Genomic DNA, 18,931 nt, shown 5'->3' with positions numbered 1-18,931 from the left:
TGTGAAATTATTTGGGCGGATAGGAAGATTAAGATGTGAAGGCGCTCGTGTATAATAATGCTGCATTAATTACACTCAACAGTATTCATTGGTATGTCATTGCTTGAGCGTCGTGATTATTGTGATAAGGCCAGGAAAAAACCAGCTGCGTTTGAAGATCTTTATCGTTTCGATATATCGCTCGGCGACTCGATCTGACGTGGGGAAAATATTACGAGGCGGGCCTCGCGCGCGGTGCTTCAAGGCTGACCCAGCATAGGTACTTATTGTATCAAGTCTCGTTAACGGAGATGTTCATTCACTCGCACCGGCTAGATGACCAGTATGGCTCGCGTAACTCACCGTCGCTGCTGCGTTCCGCCAATCTCGCGCGTTAGGAAAGTGGTCGGAAGGATCAACAGACTTGATGTTATGTGCCTCAAGGATCGATTCTGTATCATGGAAACGCAATTGATGATTCAGCTCGTTTGACGACAATGGCGGCGCTGGTTCGTCTTAAACGCGGTAGTGTCCAACTGAGACACGCGGCACTCGAGGTCAAAGGTACGTGTGTCCTCAATCGACTTCCTTTGGTAATGAGAATTCCGGATTTCCGGAATTTTCAACGCGTTACTATTGGCAGCAAATGACTCCGGAGATGATTAACGATTTGCGACGCTTTAGGTTTGTCGAGTTAAAGGAAAAGTGAATAATTTAATAATTATTCATACGGAGTATCGTGAAACGTCAGCGTGGTACTTTGGCTATACGAAAATGATTTTTCTAAAAGATCTGAAGTATCTAAAAATTTAACTAGATACAGTTCTGAGAATAACTTTGCTCTTAGAATAATTATATATAGGATACTTAATTAAAACTGGTTGCCAGAATATTAAAGCTTTTCGCAACATTTATCATTGTTGAGCGTCCTACATCATTAATTTGATGGTTCAACAAACTTCCATATCTGTATCTATACATGTAACTAAATTTTTCATTGTTACTTTAACAAAAAATTGTTCTTGTCATGCAGATTTTCGACTCGAGTATTAATGCGGAATTAATTTGTTTATATTAAAAATCTTAGGGTTTATATAATTGGAAATTACAGATTTGGTGTTAGCATTTCTCATACTTGGCTTTATTTATATTCGACTGCATTAAAAATTAGCATTATCTGTAATTTGCGTAAAATAAATTAGTGTTGCGTCAAAGAGAGTATTAAAGATCACTGTTCCTTCAGCTCACACTGAAGAAATTAATAGCGTTACGCGTTCATTGTCTTGTCGAAAAGTCAGCTATTTGCGTTGCATCACCGAGCCAAAGTCGAGGTCACCTGTAATATACTCGGAGTAGTGGAGAGATAGTGCGCGAATCAAACTCCGGACGTGATAAGAACGAGATGTCGCGGTCGATCTCATTATTTTTGGCTTCTGTGAGATGGCAGACTTCGTCAAGAGAGGTAGCGTGCAGTTCGTTAAACGTGGCAGTTGTCAACTAAAGCTCGCTGCGCAAGAGGTTCGAGGTTCGTCAAAATTCTAAACACTAATTAATTTCATTTCCCATCGGACGCGCGAGACTTAATTTTATTTTACGCTATTTTACGCTATGCAATCAAATTTTAAAGCAACTTACCTCAACAGGAAAAACTTCCGGATGAATGCTGCGTATTGGAACAGCGCAGTGACAAGACTAGCATTTAAAACAACTTTTCATTAATCGATATTATAGATTTATATTACTTTATTTAGTGTATTGTATAATTAATTATTTTTTTACAATTTTATAAAAGAAGAATCTTTTTGAGAATTGATAATTAAATATGAGAAATTATAAGACTAATATAAACGAAAAATCGTTACGATCAATATTGCATGTATTTTGTGTAATATACATTTTACAAGTGTTATTTTTATTCGTAAAGAACCAGTCACAAGTATCTTAAATTTAGAATTTGTACGTAGATACTATCGTACCAGTCGTTTGAATAAGTTATCAAAATCAAACATTGTCGTGCTCGACGTTTAAAGACTACGATAATGGATATATGTACACATACATATACGACTTTTTTGTTATTATTGTATTGTTAATTCGCCGAGAATAATAGAGAGCCTGTGAAAGTTGCTAGTTAAATTAATCCAATTAGATTAATTTATATTTCAGATTAAGGTAGATGTATTGCTTTTATTTAATAATTATTTAGAAAGTCTTTTTTAATAATAAATAAAATAATTAATTTTTATTTAGAATTTTTATAAATTTGACGATACTAAAGTTTAAAATTTGTGACTAATGATTTTTATCAATAACGCAAGGTTGTCGTCATTAAATAATCTTTTAAGTGATCTTTATCAATATATTAAAATATATAAAATTATTACCGCAAGCTTTTAGATTTTTATTAGTGATTCGATTGAATTGTAATTGCAGTTATTATAATGTTATCACACAATGATTTGTTATTTGTTAGCGGCTGTACGAGCGCGACACATCGTCGCCGCGCTAGTCGCAGTTGGATTTGCGCTTTGCGGCGCGGTCGAAGTCAGCTCCTCCGTCGCACTGTTGGCGAATCAGAAAGACAATCATGCCATCATCGACACATCTTGGCACTGCGATATGCTGGTCAACATCACCAGCCGCAATCGCACTGAGGACTTTGAAATTATATTCATGGAGGTATATATATATATGCACGTTTCTCCGCGCTGCTTCAACGCTAAAATGCACTTCTTCCCACTTTTATTTGTCTAGCAAGTTTCCACTCGCCAATATGAAAGCAAACTATAAGCGGTACTAACGCTACTCGTAAATGCGACAGCTTTGTTTTGCATTAATTTGAATTGCCAAGTCTTCGCAGGCAATTCTAAGAAGCGAACGTAACAGCAAAGTGGAGAACAGTTATGCCTTGCACCGCTATGTTGCGGAAAGATATTTATAATTCGTGTTCCGTATGACAGCTGCCGCAGGAAGAGCGAGCGGAATCGATTATGCGCGAGGCGTTCTTATGGGGACAAGTTGCCGGTCCGATTCTGGGTGGTTGCCTGGTATGGGGCCGATCCGGGCCCTCCATGGTGTTCTCACGTGCGGTTCTTAGCGCCTGCTTAGCGTCACTATTAGTACCTGCTGCCTGGCGCGGACCGTCGCACGTTGCGCTTCGGTTGTTCCAAGGATTATGCACCGTAAGTTGACTTTCGCGGACCTTATCGCCAGACGGTATTCGCGAGCACGATTTTGCGCGGAGTCGTAAAACGGCGGCGCCGGCGTAAAAAGAAAAGAAAACATTTGCGCGAGGATCATTGCAACATCCTCTCTTTTGCAGGGCGCAACTATGCCCGCTGCTCACATGTTCGCTATGACCTGGTTTAAGAGCAATCATAGAAGCTGGTACTTTAGTTGCTACGCAGGTATGTTAAGGATTGGCAAACGAGCGCATTTAAGTGAAAAGTAAAGAGAGAATAATGAACCCTTCGAGCCATTCATTAATTTTGTAGCGAAAAAAAACGTACGTTTTACGGCATACTCTACGACTTTTAGGATATTTTAAAGAATATTTCGCTGAGAGCTCCCATGGTCCAAGTTACTTAATCCTTAATTTCCATGCTTTAAGCCGTCAGCGTGGGTTATTGTCTCACCGGATGGCTGGGCACCGCGGTGGTGCGAACGTTCGGCCGCGACTCATTGTGCTACGGTCTGGTTCTTCTGGCACTGTGCTGGTACTTCGCCTTCGGCCGATTCGTTAAGGACACGCCGAAGTCCTATCAGCACGACACAACTGTAAGCGACACTTCCGATTTATTTAGCGAGCGCGCCCGCGACACTCTCGGAAGTTTATCAAAGTAGTCGGATGATAATAATTAGTAGTCTGATAAGGAGTCACATAGTTGAAGGCTTGCCATGCAGTCTCTATACAGAAATTTTCCATTTGCTAATTAGTACCTGCAACAAACCTGTCACGCGACTGTAGCATTGACTTAATTAAGATTTACTACATGTATACTTAGTCTATGAGGCGGTTTCTTTTTTTAAATATTCATGAGATGAGTAACTATCACAGGCAGCTGTGATACCATGGGGAAAACTGTTGAGATCCGTACCCGTCTGGGCGTCTGCAGTAGCGACGATGGGCAATCAATGGGGCGACGCGACACTCGCACTCGGCATGACGAAGTACCTGAAGCTCATTTATGGATTCTCTACAGCTAACGTAAGTTGGCTGAAATTTGTTATCATTTTAATTATTATTTATAATAACATTATTAGAAAACTGTATCACAAATATCAGAGTGAAAAGGAACGTGTGAAATATTATTTTAAAAAAAGATATAAAAAGAGGAAGCATAAACCTCATGTAATAATGTTACGTTACAATAGTTAGAGGTACAATTCCGGGACCGACCGATATTACTGTCAGCTCGTAAGTCTCGCCTTGTTACTAAATTGTAATTTCAATTCAGGACTCAGTGCTGACCACGTTACCTCACATCGGTCACTTCATGGCTGCGCTGACCTGCGGTCTCCTGGTAGATCACGTCCGCGAATCTAAAATAGTTTCCACGACCACGGCGAGAAAGTTGGTCGTTTACACAGGTACGTTATGTGTATCTCTGTAAACGGCATTATGTCTACAATGTGAAAACGCGTGCAAGAATTCTAACCACTTTAATAGTCGAGTTAATTTACATAAAAGGATATAATTTTTTTGCTTTTTATTCTTGGCAAATGTTCCAGGGAAAGTGCTTTGAATAATAAAAATGTAACGTGAAAAATTTATGGGAAATTCAACGGCGTTATTATAGCCGTAGAAAAGTATCGCGGTATCGGTGCGTTACAGATTACTCGTTTCACGCTGCGAGGTGAATTGATAGTTGGTGTTGCCTTGCCCTGAGAGTAATAGCTTATACGAGATCTCATTACGATAATTGAAGATGGAAGGTCTTAAACGTGTTGAGTAACAAACTAAAAGGCTTTATCCCAAGCAGCGAGAAAATTGCGTCTTTCCGACGTTTTTTACCTACCTACTAGGACTGTTATTTTTCGCAACTTTCAATATTTGAAGGTTCAAACTTCCGGAAGGTTTGAACCCTTGAAGCTTTAAATTCTTTCCAAATTGCCACAAGTAACAGTCCTCAGTACTCTCAATAATACCGAATTGAATTGTGATCAGCGCACTTCATCCCCGCGGCCCTCCTCTTCGTCGCCGGTTACGCCGGCTGCCAGGCCTTAGGTGCCGCCTGGCTGGGGATAGCAGCCCTCCTCGTTTCCGGTACCGCGCCGGCCGGTGCACTCGCAGCCATCGCCGATCTCGCACCCGCGGAATCGCCGGCCTGCGCCGCGGCCGGGTGCGCTCTCTGCTCGACGCTGGGCGCCGCGGGACTGCTGGCCGCCAATTACTTCGTTACCCAGGCTCTTCATGGCTCCGTAAGTCGAGTTTAATACTGCGCTGGACACAAGCGCGCGCGTTGTCCGCCCACGTAAACGTAACGCGTTAAACAACTCCGTAACGTCCGCGAACGCTAAACGGACGTTGGATTGCGTAACGAGGATTTAGCGAGAATGTGTGTCTTTCCTTCTACTTTCTATGTTTTACGTGAGTCCGCTTCTCGTTATTTTCCGCACAAAAAAAATTAATACCAATTCAATACTCTCATTGTTTCATATATAAGCAAGAATATAAAATATTTATTATTTATGATTTTAAATTTCAGAATTATATTTTTATTTCAATATTATCCTTTCTAAAAAAGGGCGTGGCATCGATACTCGCATCTCTTGAAGTATTGTTGTCGCTTTTCCGCGATTAAACGTGTGTGAAGTTAGCATCTCAAAGTTTAGCATCTCATAAAAATACTGCAGAATTACTTGCCTCCAGCATAGTTCTACAGTTCTTGATAGGTATCAACAATAGTTCCGTTGAATTATCTATTTTAATTAAAATTTTATAAATGAGATGCTAACTTCCAAAATCACATAATAGCATCTCACCGTATTTCGAATATACGACCACAGAGAAGACTAAATCTATAGAGTCCTATCATTTAGAGACGTTCTATCAATAGTTCTGATGATTAAATTAATGAAAAAATAATTTTTTGTTACAAAACATACGTATATATGCGTTAACGTCTGCGCACGTGGATTTGGTGTAACTGGCATCTCAGATAGACAAAATTAATTAATTTAAAAATTTTAAAAGTATTTTTTAACAACTATCTAGATGGGAAACTTATATTTATAGGTCCAGACATGAGATACTGGTTGAATATTGATAGTTCTGTTTTTTTTAACGCAGTTCCCATATAGATACGGACGCGTACAATAGTTTTTAAAAAGTTATGGTGTTATAATTAATAAAAACATTTTTTTGAAAATTATTTTGCCCGGAAAACTTGAATTTTGAAGGCTACACGTCAAGTGCTAATCGAATATCGACAGATCTATTTATTTTAACCTAATTCTCATATAGTTCGGGACGCGTACAATATGTTTCTATAGAGTTCAGGTGATATAATTAATTAAAACATTTTTTAAACAATTATTTTGCTCAAAAAACTTAAATTTCTAAGGCTACACGTCAAGTGCTAATCGAATATCGACAGATCTATTTATTTTAACGTAATTCTCATATTGTTCGGGACGCGTACAATATGTTTCTACACAGTTCAGGTGTTATAATTAATTAAAACATTTTTTAAACAATTATTTTGCTCGAAAAACTTGAATTTCTAAGGCTACACGTCAAGTGCTAATCGAATATCGACAGATCTATTTATTTTAACTCAGTTTTCATATAGTTCGGGACGCGTTCAATATGTTTCTATAAAAATCAGGTGATATAATTAATTAGAACATTTTTTAAACAATTATTTTGCCCGAAAAACTTGAATTTCTAAGGCTACACGTCAAGTGCTAATCGAATATCGACAGATCTATTTATTTTAACGCAATTTTCATATAGTTCGGGACGCGTACAATATGTTTCTATAATGTTTAGGTGATATAATTAATTAGAACATTTTTTAAACAATTATTTTGCCCGAAAAACTTGAATTTCTAAGGCTACACGTCAAGTGCTAATCGAATATCGACAGATCTATTTATTTTAACGTAATTCTCATATTGTTCGGGACGCGTACAATATGTTTCTATAGAGTTCAGGTGTTATAATTAATTAAAACATTTTATAAACAATTATTTTGCCCGAAAAACTTGAATTTCTAAGGCTACACGCCAAGTGCTAATCGAATATCGACAGATCTATTTATTTTAACGCAATTTTCATATAGTTCGGGACGCGTACAATATGTTTCTATAATGTTTAGGTGATATAATTAATTAGAACATTTTTTTAAACAATTATTTTGCCCGAAAAACTTGAATTTCTAAGGCTACACGTCAAGTGCTAATCGAATATTGACAGATCTATTTATTTTAACGCAATTTTCATATAGTTCGGGACGCGTACAATATGTTTCTATAAAGTTCAGGTGATATAATTAATTAGAACATTTTTTAAACAATTATTTTGCCCGAAAAACTTGAATTTCTAAGGCTACACGCCAAGTGCTAATTGAATATCGACAGATCTATTTATTTTAACGCAGTTTTCATATAGTTCGGGACGCGTTCAATATGTTTCTATAAAAATCAGGTGATATAATTAATTAGAACATTTTTTAAACAATTATTTTGCCCGAAAAACTTGAATTTCTAAGGCTACACGTCAAGTGCTAATCGAATATCGACAGATCTATTTATTTTAACGCAATTTTCATATAGTTCGGAACGCGTACAATATGTTTCTATAATGTTTAGGTGATATAATTAATTAGAACATTTTTTAAACAATTATTTTGCCCGAAAAACTTGAATTTCTAAGGCTACACGTCAAGTGCTAATCGAATATTGACAGATTTATTTATTTTAACGTAATTCTCATATTGTTCGGGACGCGTACAATATGTTTCTACAGAGTTCAGGTGTTATAATTAAATAAAACATTTTTTAAACAATTATTTTGCCCAAAAAACTTGAATTTCTGAGGCTACACGTCAAGTGCTAATCGAATATCGACAGATCTATTTATTTTAACGCAATTTTCATATAGTTCGGGACGCGTACAATATGTTTCTATAAAAATCAGGTGATATAATTAATTAGAACATTTTTTAAACAATTATTTTGCCCGAAAAACTTGAATTTCTAAGGCTACACGCCAAGTGCTAATTGAATATCGACAGATCTATTTATTTTAACGCAGTTTTCATATAGTTCGGGACGCGTTCAATATGTTTCTATAAAAATCAGGTGATATAATTAATTAGAACATTTTTTAAACAATTATTTTGCCCGAAAAACTTGAATTTCTAAGGCTACACGTCAAGTGCTAATCGAATATCGACAGATCTATTTATTTTAACGCAATTTTCATATAGTTCGGAACGCGTACAATATGTTTCTATAATGTTTAGGTGATATAATTAATTAGAACATTTTTTAAACAATTATTTTGCCCGAAAAACTTGAATTTCTAAGGCTACACGTCAAGTGCTAATCGAATATTGACAGATTTATTTATTTTAACGCAATTTTCATATAGTTCGGGACGCGTACAATATGTTTCTATAAAGTTCAGGTGATATAATTAATTAGAACATTTTTTAAACAATTATTTTGCCCGAAAAACTTGAATTTCTAAGGCTACACGTCAAGTGCTAATCGAATATCGACAGATCTATTTATTTTAACGCAATTTTCATATAGTTCGGGACGCGTACAATATGTTGCTATAATGTTTAGGTGATATAATTAATTAGAACATTTTTTAAACAATTATTTTGCCCGAAAAACTTGAATTTCTAAGGCTACACGTCAAGTGCTAATCGAATATCGACAGATCTATTTATTTTAACGCAATTTTCATATAGTTCGGGACGCGTACAATATGTTTCTATAATGTTTAGGTGATATAATTAATTAGAACATTTTTTAAACAATTATTTTGCCCGAAAAACTTGAATTTCTAAGGCTACACGTCAAGTGCTAATCGAATATCGACAGATCTATTTATTTTAACGTAATTCTCATATTGTTCGGGACGCGTACAATATGTTTCTATAATGTTTAGGTGATATAATTAATTAGAACATTTTTTAAAACAATTATTTTGCCCGAAAAACTTGAATTTCTAAGGCTACACGTCAAGTGCTAATCGAATATTGACAGATCTATTTATTTTAACGTAATTCTCATATTGTTCGGGACGCGTACAATATGTTTCTATAGAGTTCAGGTGTTATAATTAATTAAAACATTTTTTAAACAATTATTTGCCCAAAAAACTTGAATTTCTGAGGCTACACGTCAAGTGCTAATCGAATATCGACAGATCTATTTATTTTAACGCAATTTTCATATAGTTCGGGACGCGTACAATATGTTTCTATAAAATCAGGTGATATAATTAATTAGAACATTTTTTAAACAATTATTTTGCCCGAAAAACTTGAATTTCTAAGGCTACACGTCAAGTGCTAATCGAATATCGACAGATCTATTTATTTTAACGTAATTCTCATATTGTTCGGGACGCGTACAATATGTTTCTACAGAGTTCAGGTGTTATAATTAAATAAAACATTTTTTAAACAATTATTTTGCCCAAAAAACTTGAATTTCTGAGGCTACACGTCAAGTGCTAATCGAATATCGACAGATCTATTTATTTTAACGCAATTTTCATATAGTTCGGGACGCGTACAATATGTTTCTATAAAAATCAGGTGATATAATTAATTAGAACATTTTTTAAACAATTATTTTGCCCGAAAAACTTGAATTTCTAAGGCTACACGCCAAGTGCTAATTGAATATCGACAGATCTATTTATTTTAACGCAGTTTTCATATAGTTCGGGACGCGTTCAATATGTTTCTATAAAAATCAGGTGATATAATTAATTAGAACATTTTTTAAACAATTATTTTGCCCGAAAAACTTGAATTTCTAAGGCTACACGTCAAGTGCTAATCGAATATCGACAGATCTATTTATTTTAACGCAATTTTCATATAGTTCGGAACGCGTACAATATGTTTCTATAATGTTTAGGTGATATAATTAATTAGAACATTTTTTAAACAATTATTTTGCCCGAAAAACTTGAATTTCTAAGGCTACACGTCAAGTGCTAATCGAATATTGACAGATTTATTTATTTTAACGCAATTTTCATATAGTTCGGGACGCGTACAATATGTTTCTATAAAGTTCAGGTGATATAATTAATTAGAACATTTTTTAAACAATTATTTTGCCCGAAAAACTTGAATTTCTAAGGCTACACGTCAAGTGCTAATCGAATATCGACAGATCTATTTATTTAACGCAATTTTCATATAGTTCGGGACGCGTACAATATGTTGCTATAATGTTTAGGTGATATAATTAATTAGAACATTTTTTAAACAATTATTTTGCCCGAAAAACTTGAATTTCTAAGGCTACACGTCAAGTGCTAATCGAATATCGACAGATCTATTTATTTTAACGTAATTCTCATATTGTTCGGGACGCGTACAATATGTTTCTATAGAGTTCAGGTGTTATAATTAATTAAAACATTTTTTAAACAATTATTTTGCCCGAAAAACTTGAATTTTTAAGGCTACACGTCAAGTGCTAATCGAATATCGACAGATCTATTTATTTTAACGTAATTCTCATATAGTTCGGGACGCGTGCAATATGTTTCTATAGAGTTCAGGTGTTATAATTAATTAAAACATTTTTTAAACAATTATTTTGCCCAAAAAACTTGAATTTCTGAGGCTACACGTCAAGTGCTAATTGAATATCGACAGATCTATTTATTTTAACGCAATTTTCATATAGTTCGGGACGCGTACAATATGTTTCTATAAAGTTTAGGTGATATAATTAATTAGAACATTTTTTAAACAATTATTTTGCCCGAAAAAACTTGAATTTCTAAGGCTACACGTCAAGTGCTAATCGAATATCGACAGATCTATTTATTTTAACGCAATTTTCATATAGTTCGGGACGCGTACAATATGTTTCTATAATGTTTAGGTGATATAATTAATTAGAACATTTTTTAAAACAATTATTTTGCCCGAAAAACTTGAATTTCTAAGGCTACACGTCAAGTGCTAATCGAATATCGACAGATCTATTTATTTAACGTAATTCTCATATTGTTCGGGACGCGTACAATATGTTTCTATAATGTTTAGGTGATATAATTAATTAGAACATTTTTTAAACAATTATTTTGCCCGAAAAACTTGAATTTCTAAGGCTACACGTCAAGTGCTAATCGAATATTGACAGATCTATTTATTTTAACGTAATTCTCATATTGTTCGGGACGCGTACAATATGTTTCTATAGAGTTCAGGTGTTATAATTAATTAAAACATTTTTAAACAATTATTTTGCCCAAAAAACTTGAATTTCTGAGGCTACACGTCAAGTGCTAATCGAATATCGACAGATCTATTTATTTTAAACGCAATTTTCATATAGTTCGGGACGCGTACAATATGTTTCTATAAAATCAGGTGATATAATTAATTAGAACATTTTTTAAACAATTATTTTGCCCGAAAAACTTGAATTTCTAAGGCTACACGTCAAGTGCTAATCGAATATCGACAGATCTATTTATTTAACGTAATTCTCATATTGTTCGGGACGCGTACAATATGTTTCTACAGAGTTCAGGTGTTATAATTAAATAAAACATTTTTTAAAACAATTATTTTGCCCAAAAACTTGAATTTCTGAGGCTACACGTCAAGTGCTAATCGAATATCGACAGATCTATTTATTTTAAACGCAATTTTCATATAGTTCGGGACGCGTACAATATGTTTCTATAAAATCAGGTGATATAATTAATTAGAACATTTTTTAAACAATTATTTTGCCCGAAAAACTTGAATTTCTAAGGCTACACGTCAAGTGCTAATCGAATATCGACAGATCTATTTATTTTAACGCAATTTTCATATAGTTCGGGACGCGTACAATATGTTTCTATAATGTTTAGGTGATATAATTAATTAGAACATTTTTTAAACAATTATTTTGCCCGAAAAACTTGAATTTCTAAGGCTACACGTCAAGTGCTAATCGAATATCGACAGATCTATTTATTTTAACGTAATTCTCATATTGTTCGGGACGCGTACAATATGTTTCTATAGAGTTCAGGTGTATAATTAATTAAAACATTTTTAAACAATTATTTTGCCCGAAAAACTTGAATTTCTAAGGCTACACGCCAAGTGCTAATTGAATATCGACAGATCTATTTATTTTAACGCAGTTTTCATATAGTTCGGGACGCGTTCAATATGTTTCTATAAAAATCAGGTGATATAATTAATTAGAACATTTTTAAAACAATTATTTTGCCCGAAAAACTTGAATTTCTAAGGCTACACGTCAAGTGCTAATCGAATATCGACAGATCTATTTATTTTAACGCAATTTTCATATAGTTCGGGACGCGTACAATAGTTTCTATAATGTTTAGGTGATATAATTAATTAGAACATTTTTTAAACAATTATTTTGCCCGAAAAACTTGAATTTCTAAGGCTACACGTCAGTGCTAATCGAATATCGACAGATCTATTTATTTAAACGCAATTTTCATATAGTTCGGGACGCGTACAATATGTTTCTATAATGTTTAGGTGATATAATTAATTAGAACATTTTTTAAACAATTATTTTGCCCGAAAACTTGAATTTCTAAGGCTACACGTCAAGTGCTAATCGAATATTGACAGATCTATTTATTTTAACGCAATTTTCATATAGTTCGGGACGCGTACAATATGTTTCTATAAAGTTCAGGTGATATAATTAATTAGAACATTTTTTAAACAATTATTTTGCCCGAAAAACTTGAATTTCTAAGGCTACACGTCAAGTGCTAATCGAATATCGACAGATCTATTTATTTTAACGCAATTTTCATATAGTTCGGGACGCGTACAATATGTTTCTATAATGTTTAGGTGATATAATTAATTAGAACATTTTTTAAAACAATTATTTTGCCCGAAAAACTTGAATTTCTAAGGCTACACGTCAAGTGCTAATCGAATATCGACAGATCTATTTATTTTAACGTAATTCTCATATTGTTCGGGACGCGTACAATATGTTTCTATAGAGTTCAGGTGTTATAATTAATTAAAACATTTTTTAAACAATTATTTTGCCCGAAAAACTTGAATTTCTAAGGCTACACGCCAAGTGCTAATTGAATATCGACAGATCTATTTATTTTAACGCAGTTTTCATATAGTTCGGGACGCGTTCAATATGTTTCTATAAAAATCAGGTGATATAATTAATTAGAACATTTTTAAACAATTATTTTGCCCGAAAAACTTGAATTTCTAAGGCTACACGTCAAGTGCTAATCGAATATCGACAGATCTATTTATTTTAACGCAATTTTCATATAGTTCGGGACGCGTACAATATGTTTCTATAATGTTTAGGTGATATAATTAATTAGAACATTTTTTAAACAATTATTTTGCCCGAAAAACTTGAATTTCTAAGGCTACACGTCAAGTGCTAATCGAATATCGACAGATCTATTTATTTTAACGCAATTTTCATATAGTTCGGGACGCGTACAATATGTTTCTATAATGTTTAGGTGATATAATTAATTAGAACATTTTTTAAAACAATTATTTTGCCCGAAAAACTTGAATTTCTAAGGCTACACGTCAAGTGCTAATCGAATATTGACAGATCTATTTATTTTAACGCAATTTTCATATAGTTCGGGACGCGTACAATATGTTTCTATAAAGTTCAGGTGATATAATTAATTAGAACATTTTTTAAAACAATTATTTTGCCCGAAAAACTTGAATTTCTAAGGCTACACGTCAAGTGCTAATCGAATATCGACAGATCTATTTATTTTAACGCAATTTTCATATAGTTCGGGACGCGTACAATATGTTTCTATAATGTTTAGGTGATATAATTAATTAGAACATTTTTTAAACAATTATTTTGCCCGAAAAACTTGAATTCTAAGGCTACACGTCAAGTGCTAATCGAATATCGACAGATCTATTTATTTTAACGTAATTCTCATATTGTTCGGGACGCGTACAATATGTTTCTATAGAGTTCAGGTGTTATAATTAATTAAAACATTTTTTAAACAATTATTTTGCCCGAAAAACTTGAATTTTAAGGCTACACGTCAAGTGCTAATCGAATATCGACAGATCTATTTATTTTAACGTAAGTTCTCATATAGTTCGGGACGCGTGCAATATGTTTCTATAAAGTTCAGGTGATTATAATTAATTAGAACATTTTTAAACAATTATTTGCCCAAAAAAACTTGAATTTCTGAGGCTACCGTCAAGTGCTAATTGAATATCGACAGATCTATTTATTTTAACGCAATTTTTCATATAGTCGGGACGCGTACAATATGTTTCTATAGAGTTCAGGTGTTTATAATTAATTAAAACATTTTTTAAACAATTATTTTGCCCGAAAAACTTGAATTTCTAAGGCTATACCGCCAAGTGCTAATTGAATATCGACAGATCTATTTATTTTAACGCAGTTTTCATATAGTTCGGGACGCGTTCCAATATGTTTCTATAAAAATCAGGTGATATAATTAATTAGAACATTTTTAAACAATTATTTTGCCCGAAAAAACTTGAATTTCTAAGGCTACACGTCAAGTGCTAATCGAATATCGACAGATCTATTTATTTTAACGCAATTTTCATATAGTTTCGGGACGCGTACAATATGTTCTATAATGTTTCAGGTGATATAATTATTAGAACATTTTTTAAACAATTATTTTGCCCGAAAAACTTGAATTTCTAAGGCTACACGTCAAGTGCTAATCGAATATCGACAGATCTATTTATTTTAACGCAATTTTCATATAGTTCGGGACGCGTACAATATGTTTCTATAATGTTTAGGTGATATAATTAATTAGAACATTTTTTAAACAATTATTTTGCCCGAAAAACTTGAATTTCTAAGGCTACACGTCAAGTGCTAATCGAATATCGACAGATCTATTTATTTTAACGTAATTCTCATATTGTTCGGGACGCGTACAATATGTTTCTATAGAGTTCAGGTGTTATAATTAATTAAAACATTTTTTAAACAATTATTTTGCCCGAAAAACTTGAATTTTTAAGGCTACACGTCAAGTGCTAATCGAATATCGACAGATCTATTTATTTTAACGTAATTCTCATATAGTTCGGGACGCGTGCAATATGTTTCTATAGAGTTCAGGTGTTATAATTAATTAAAACATTTTTTAAACAATTATTTTGCCCAAAAAACTTGAATTTCTGAGGCTACACGTCAAGTGCTAATTGAATATCGACAGATCTATTTATTTTAACGCAATTTTCATATAGTTCGGGACGCGTACAATATGTTTCTATAAAGTTCAGGTGATATAATTAATTAGAACATTTTTTAAACAATTATTTTGCCCGAAAAACTTGAATTTTTAAGGCTACACGTCAAGTGCTAATCGAATATCGACAGATCTATTTATTTTAACGCAATTTTCATATAGTTCGGGACGCGTACAATATGTTTCTATAAAGTTCAGGTGATATAATTAATTAGAACATTTTTTAAACAATTATTTTGCCCGAAAAACTTGAATTTCTAAGGCTACACGTCAAGTGCTAATCGAATATCGACAGATCTATTTATTTTAACGCAGTTTTCATATAATTCTGGACGCGAACAGTAATTTTCTAAAGAGTTACGGTGATATAATTAATTAAAACATTTATTAAAATATTATTTTGCCCGATAAACTTGAATTTTGTGGGCTAAACGTGAGATGTTATTTAAATATCGACAGTTCTATTTATTTCAACGCAATTCTCATATAGTTTCGGACGCGTACAATAAGTTTCTAAGAAGTTCCGGTAATATAATTAATTAAAACATGTTTTAAACAATTATTTTACTCGAAAAACTTGAACTTTGAAAGCTGGACGTGAAGTGCTTATTGAATATCGACAGATTTATTTATTTTAACGCAGTTTTCATATAGTTCCGGACGCGTACAATAATTTTCTAAAGAGTTTGCCAGAAAGTGAAAGTTTTGAAAATTGATTGAAAATTAACAGGTAACATTACATATAATATATTATAATTTTTAATTTATTTAAAGGGGATTAAGTATGGAGTGAAAGTATGTAAGAGTGATATTAAAAACTTGAAAATATAATATAATTACTAATTTGTGTTTAGAGAGAGAGAGAGGGGCGTAGGGTGGAGAGTGGGAAAGCGTGAGAGATAAAGACGAGGATTAAATAAGAAAGTAAAATGTAAGAGTAAATTGAACAATATGAAAATAATATAATTAATATCATTAATAATATAATTAGTAATTTAGAGAGGGGGAGAAGGAGCGTGAGATAGAGAAGGGCATTAAATATGATAAAGTGTGTGAGAGTAATATTACTGAAGAAAAAAAAGTGCAATGTTCAATATAAAAATGCTAAGTGGCGCGCGCGAAGCGCGCGCATTGTTGTGTTCTAGTAATAGTCTAAAGGACGCACATATTTGTTTTGGTAATAATAACAGTATTAAAAAATTTTTATTCTTGATTAGAATTTCATTATTATATTTTATTCAAAAATTTTTTCTCAACGTAATAAAAGTTTTTTTTTATTAAATTAATGGAAGTATATTTTTCTTAATAAAACTATGCAAAATTTCTTTACACAAATAAGTTATGCCCGCTTAAAGTTATCAAATTCTTAAAAAAATTTTTTGTATTTTGCTTGTGTTATGAGACAATGATTGTAAATTTAAAACTATTTTTTGTGCATTTAAATAATTATTAATTATTAATCATTTTTCGCTTTATTTGTGTTATTTTCAAATAAAAACGCGGAACACAGCATTTTGAATTCTGAACTAAAAGAAGATATTTACACACACATACACATACACAGAATAGTTTTGCTAAAAATTTAACTAGATACAGACCTGAAAATAATTTTGTTGAGCTATTAGAATAAATATAAAGGATATTCAAGTATGATGAATAACAAGTTTGAGCTTTCTACGTAATTATTTTGATGATCTAACAAAATTACTTTATCTCTGTATCCAGTTAAATATTTAAATACTTTAGCAAAATTATTTTTTAAATTGGTTTTTTTATTTTATTATTTAAATTCTTGGTATGCAAGAAACTTGTTAACATAAGTATAAATGGAAAAATATGAAATTTTATTTTTATATTCTTTTCTTATAAAAAATTAAGTATCGAAATTGCATGTTAAAAATTTCATGCAATATAATTTTTATTATTCGTGGACTTCATGGTATTATTGAAATTTTTTTTAAATATTTGTTTAGTTTTGCATTTTATCAGAAGTTCTCGCGTTTGTGCAATTTGCCATCCGTTTCAGATCGCTGGCTCTTGGCGACTAGTGTTCGGGGTCGCCTCCGTCGTCCTGCTGACGACCGCTGCGGTTTTTCTGGCGCTCGGCAAAGGCGTTCCGCAACCGTGGATTCCATCCGTGGCGAGACCGCGGAGTCACGATGTAATCTACGAGCAGGACACGCTGGAGCTCGATCACGAGGACGTGGGTGTGCAAACCGAGCCCTTCGTGCCCTATGCACTCGAGGACGACGTCGAGAGCCTGAAGAACGTGCCTCGCTCGTCGTCCATTCACTCGAAGATCTCGGTGGCCTCCAATTAAATCTTGAGCGCCCTCGTGCCAATTCTTTGTGCTATTTTCATGCCTCATCTTGCGCCAAGGATATTCTATCCTCTCTCCCTCTCCTCCCCCTCTTCCCCCGTGTACAGTAAACATAGTGCAAATGCACACGCGATTAACAATTCTGAATGTATATAAGGTTTAAGAATAAGAATAAACGTTTATACGATTACGACAAATTGTCTTCGAGGAACTTTATGCAACAACAAACACTCGAAAAACTAAATGTCTAAACGTTTTATTAGGATGTACTTTTTACGGAAATGTTTAATATTGCTGTTACGAGTTGTCGTTTGGATTTCGCGAAATTGAGATTGCTCCAGATAAAATCGTTGCGAAACAATGCCGTGAATAATAACAGGCAGATTCCGCCGACTGATATAATTTGACTCGTAGAAAGTCGATAGCTGATAAAAATGTCGACGCGCGCGCCCGGAAATTCCAGGTGACACGACGGGACAAATCATTCGGGTTAAGCGTCCCCTTTGTCTCTCGGATTACACTCGCTTTCGACCATTGTTGAAGCGAGTTCTGAATCTGTTTCTCATCCGACCCGCGATTTTCTCCGCTCGCGCTGTTTCCTAGCATGTCGCATACAAATCTACGCATTACGCGCGTTTCTGCGCGAGGCACACGAGTCCTGTGTCCTCCGCGACGACTTTCTACCTCCTCGAAGAAAAGCGAGAGAACTTGGTCGGGGCGGATGCGCCCGACGGGCGCTCCAATTAGGTAATCTTACGAATCGCCGCTGATTTAATCGCGAAAATGCGGCTCCGACGCATATACAATAAAAAAGTAGGCAAAATTACATAAATAGTATATATAAAAATTACACAATAGTGGAGTACACCAAGCTTTTTATCTCTACATACAGAGAAATGTACTCTTATACTGAGAAATGCAATTTCTAATTTTTTAGTTTTCTTTTAATGGTTATCTTTGCAAAAAATATCTCTTTGACGAAGTCTTAAAATATATACTTATCATTTACTTGAAACAAGTCAGATTTACTTAAAATAAATTTTTACAAAAAGATGTACTTGAATTGAATAAGTATTACCTATTTTAAATAATTCATAAGTTTATATTTTTCTGTGTGTAATTGTGCAATATTCTTATATTAGATGAAA

The 18,931-nt window shown here is 33.6% G+C and overlaps 1 protein-coding gene across 2 annotated transcripts; it reads left to right on the top strand.

Annotated features, from left to right (window-relative positions):
• Positions 1-266: 266 nt before the first annotated feature.
• On the top strand, positions 267-17,980 carry LOC118644137 (sialin-like). Of its 2 annotated transcripts, XM_036287046.1 has the most exons (10): positions 267-543; positions 1,274-1,504; positions 2,453-2,658; positions 2,940-3,161; positions 3,302-3,386; positions 3,590-3,756; positions 4,037-4,186; positions 4,437-4,569; positions 5,147-5,400; positions 17,490-17,980. In XM_036287046.1, the coding sequence occupies exons 2-10, from the start codon at positions 1,420-1,422 to the stop codon at positions 17,781-17,783; spliced, it is 1,596 nt and encodes a 531-aa protein (XP_036142939.1). In that variant the 5' UTR covers positions 267-543; positions 1,274-1,419; the 3' UTR covers positions 17,784-17,980. The 2 variants fall into 2 exon arrangements, with proteins under 2 accessions (XP_036142939.1, XP_036142940.1); XM_036287047.1 differs by lacking the exon at positions 1,274-1,504 and having other exon boundaries at positions 270-543.
• Positions 17,981-18,931: the final 951 nt, after the last annotated feature.

This window comes from Monomorium pharaonis, chromosome 5 (assembly GCF_013373865.1).
Source record: "Monomorium pharaonis isolate MP-MQ-018 chromosome 5, ASM1337386v2, whole genome shotgun sequence".
Taxonomy (NCBI): domain Eukaryota; kingdom Metazoa; phylum Arthropoda; class Insecta; order Hymenoptera; family Formicidae; genus Monomorium; species Monomorium pharaonis.
The sequence above is the reverse complement of the archived record's forward strand: the minus strand, read 5'-3'. Positions and strand labels throughout refer to the sequence as shown.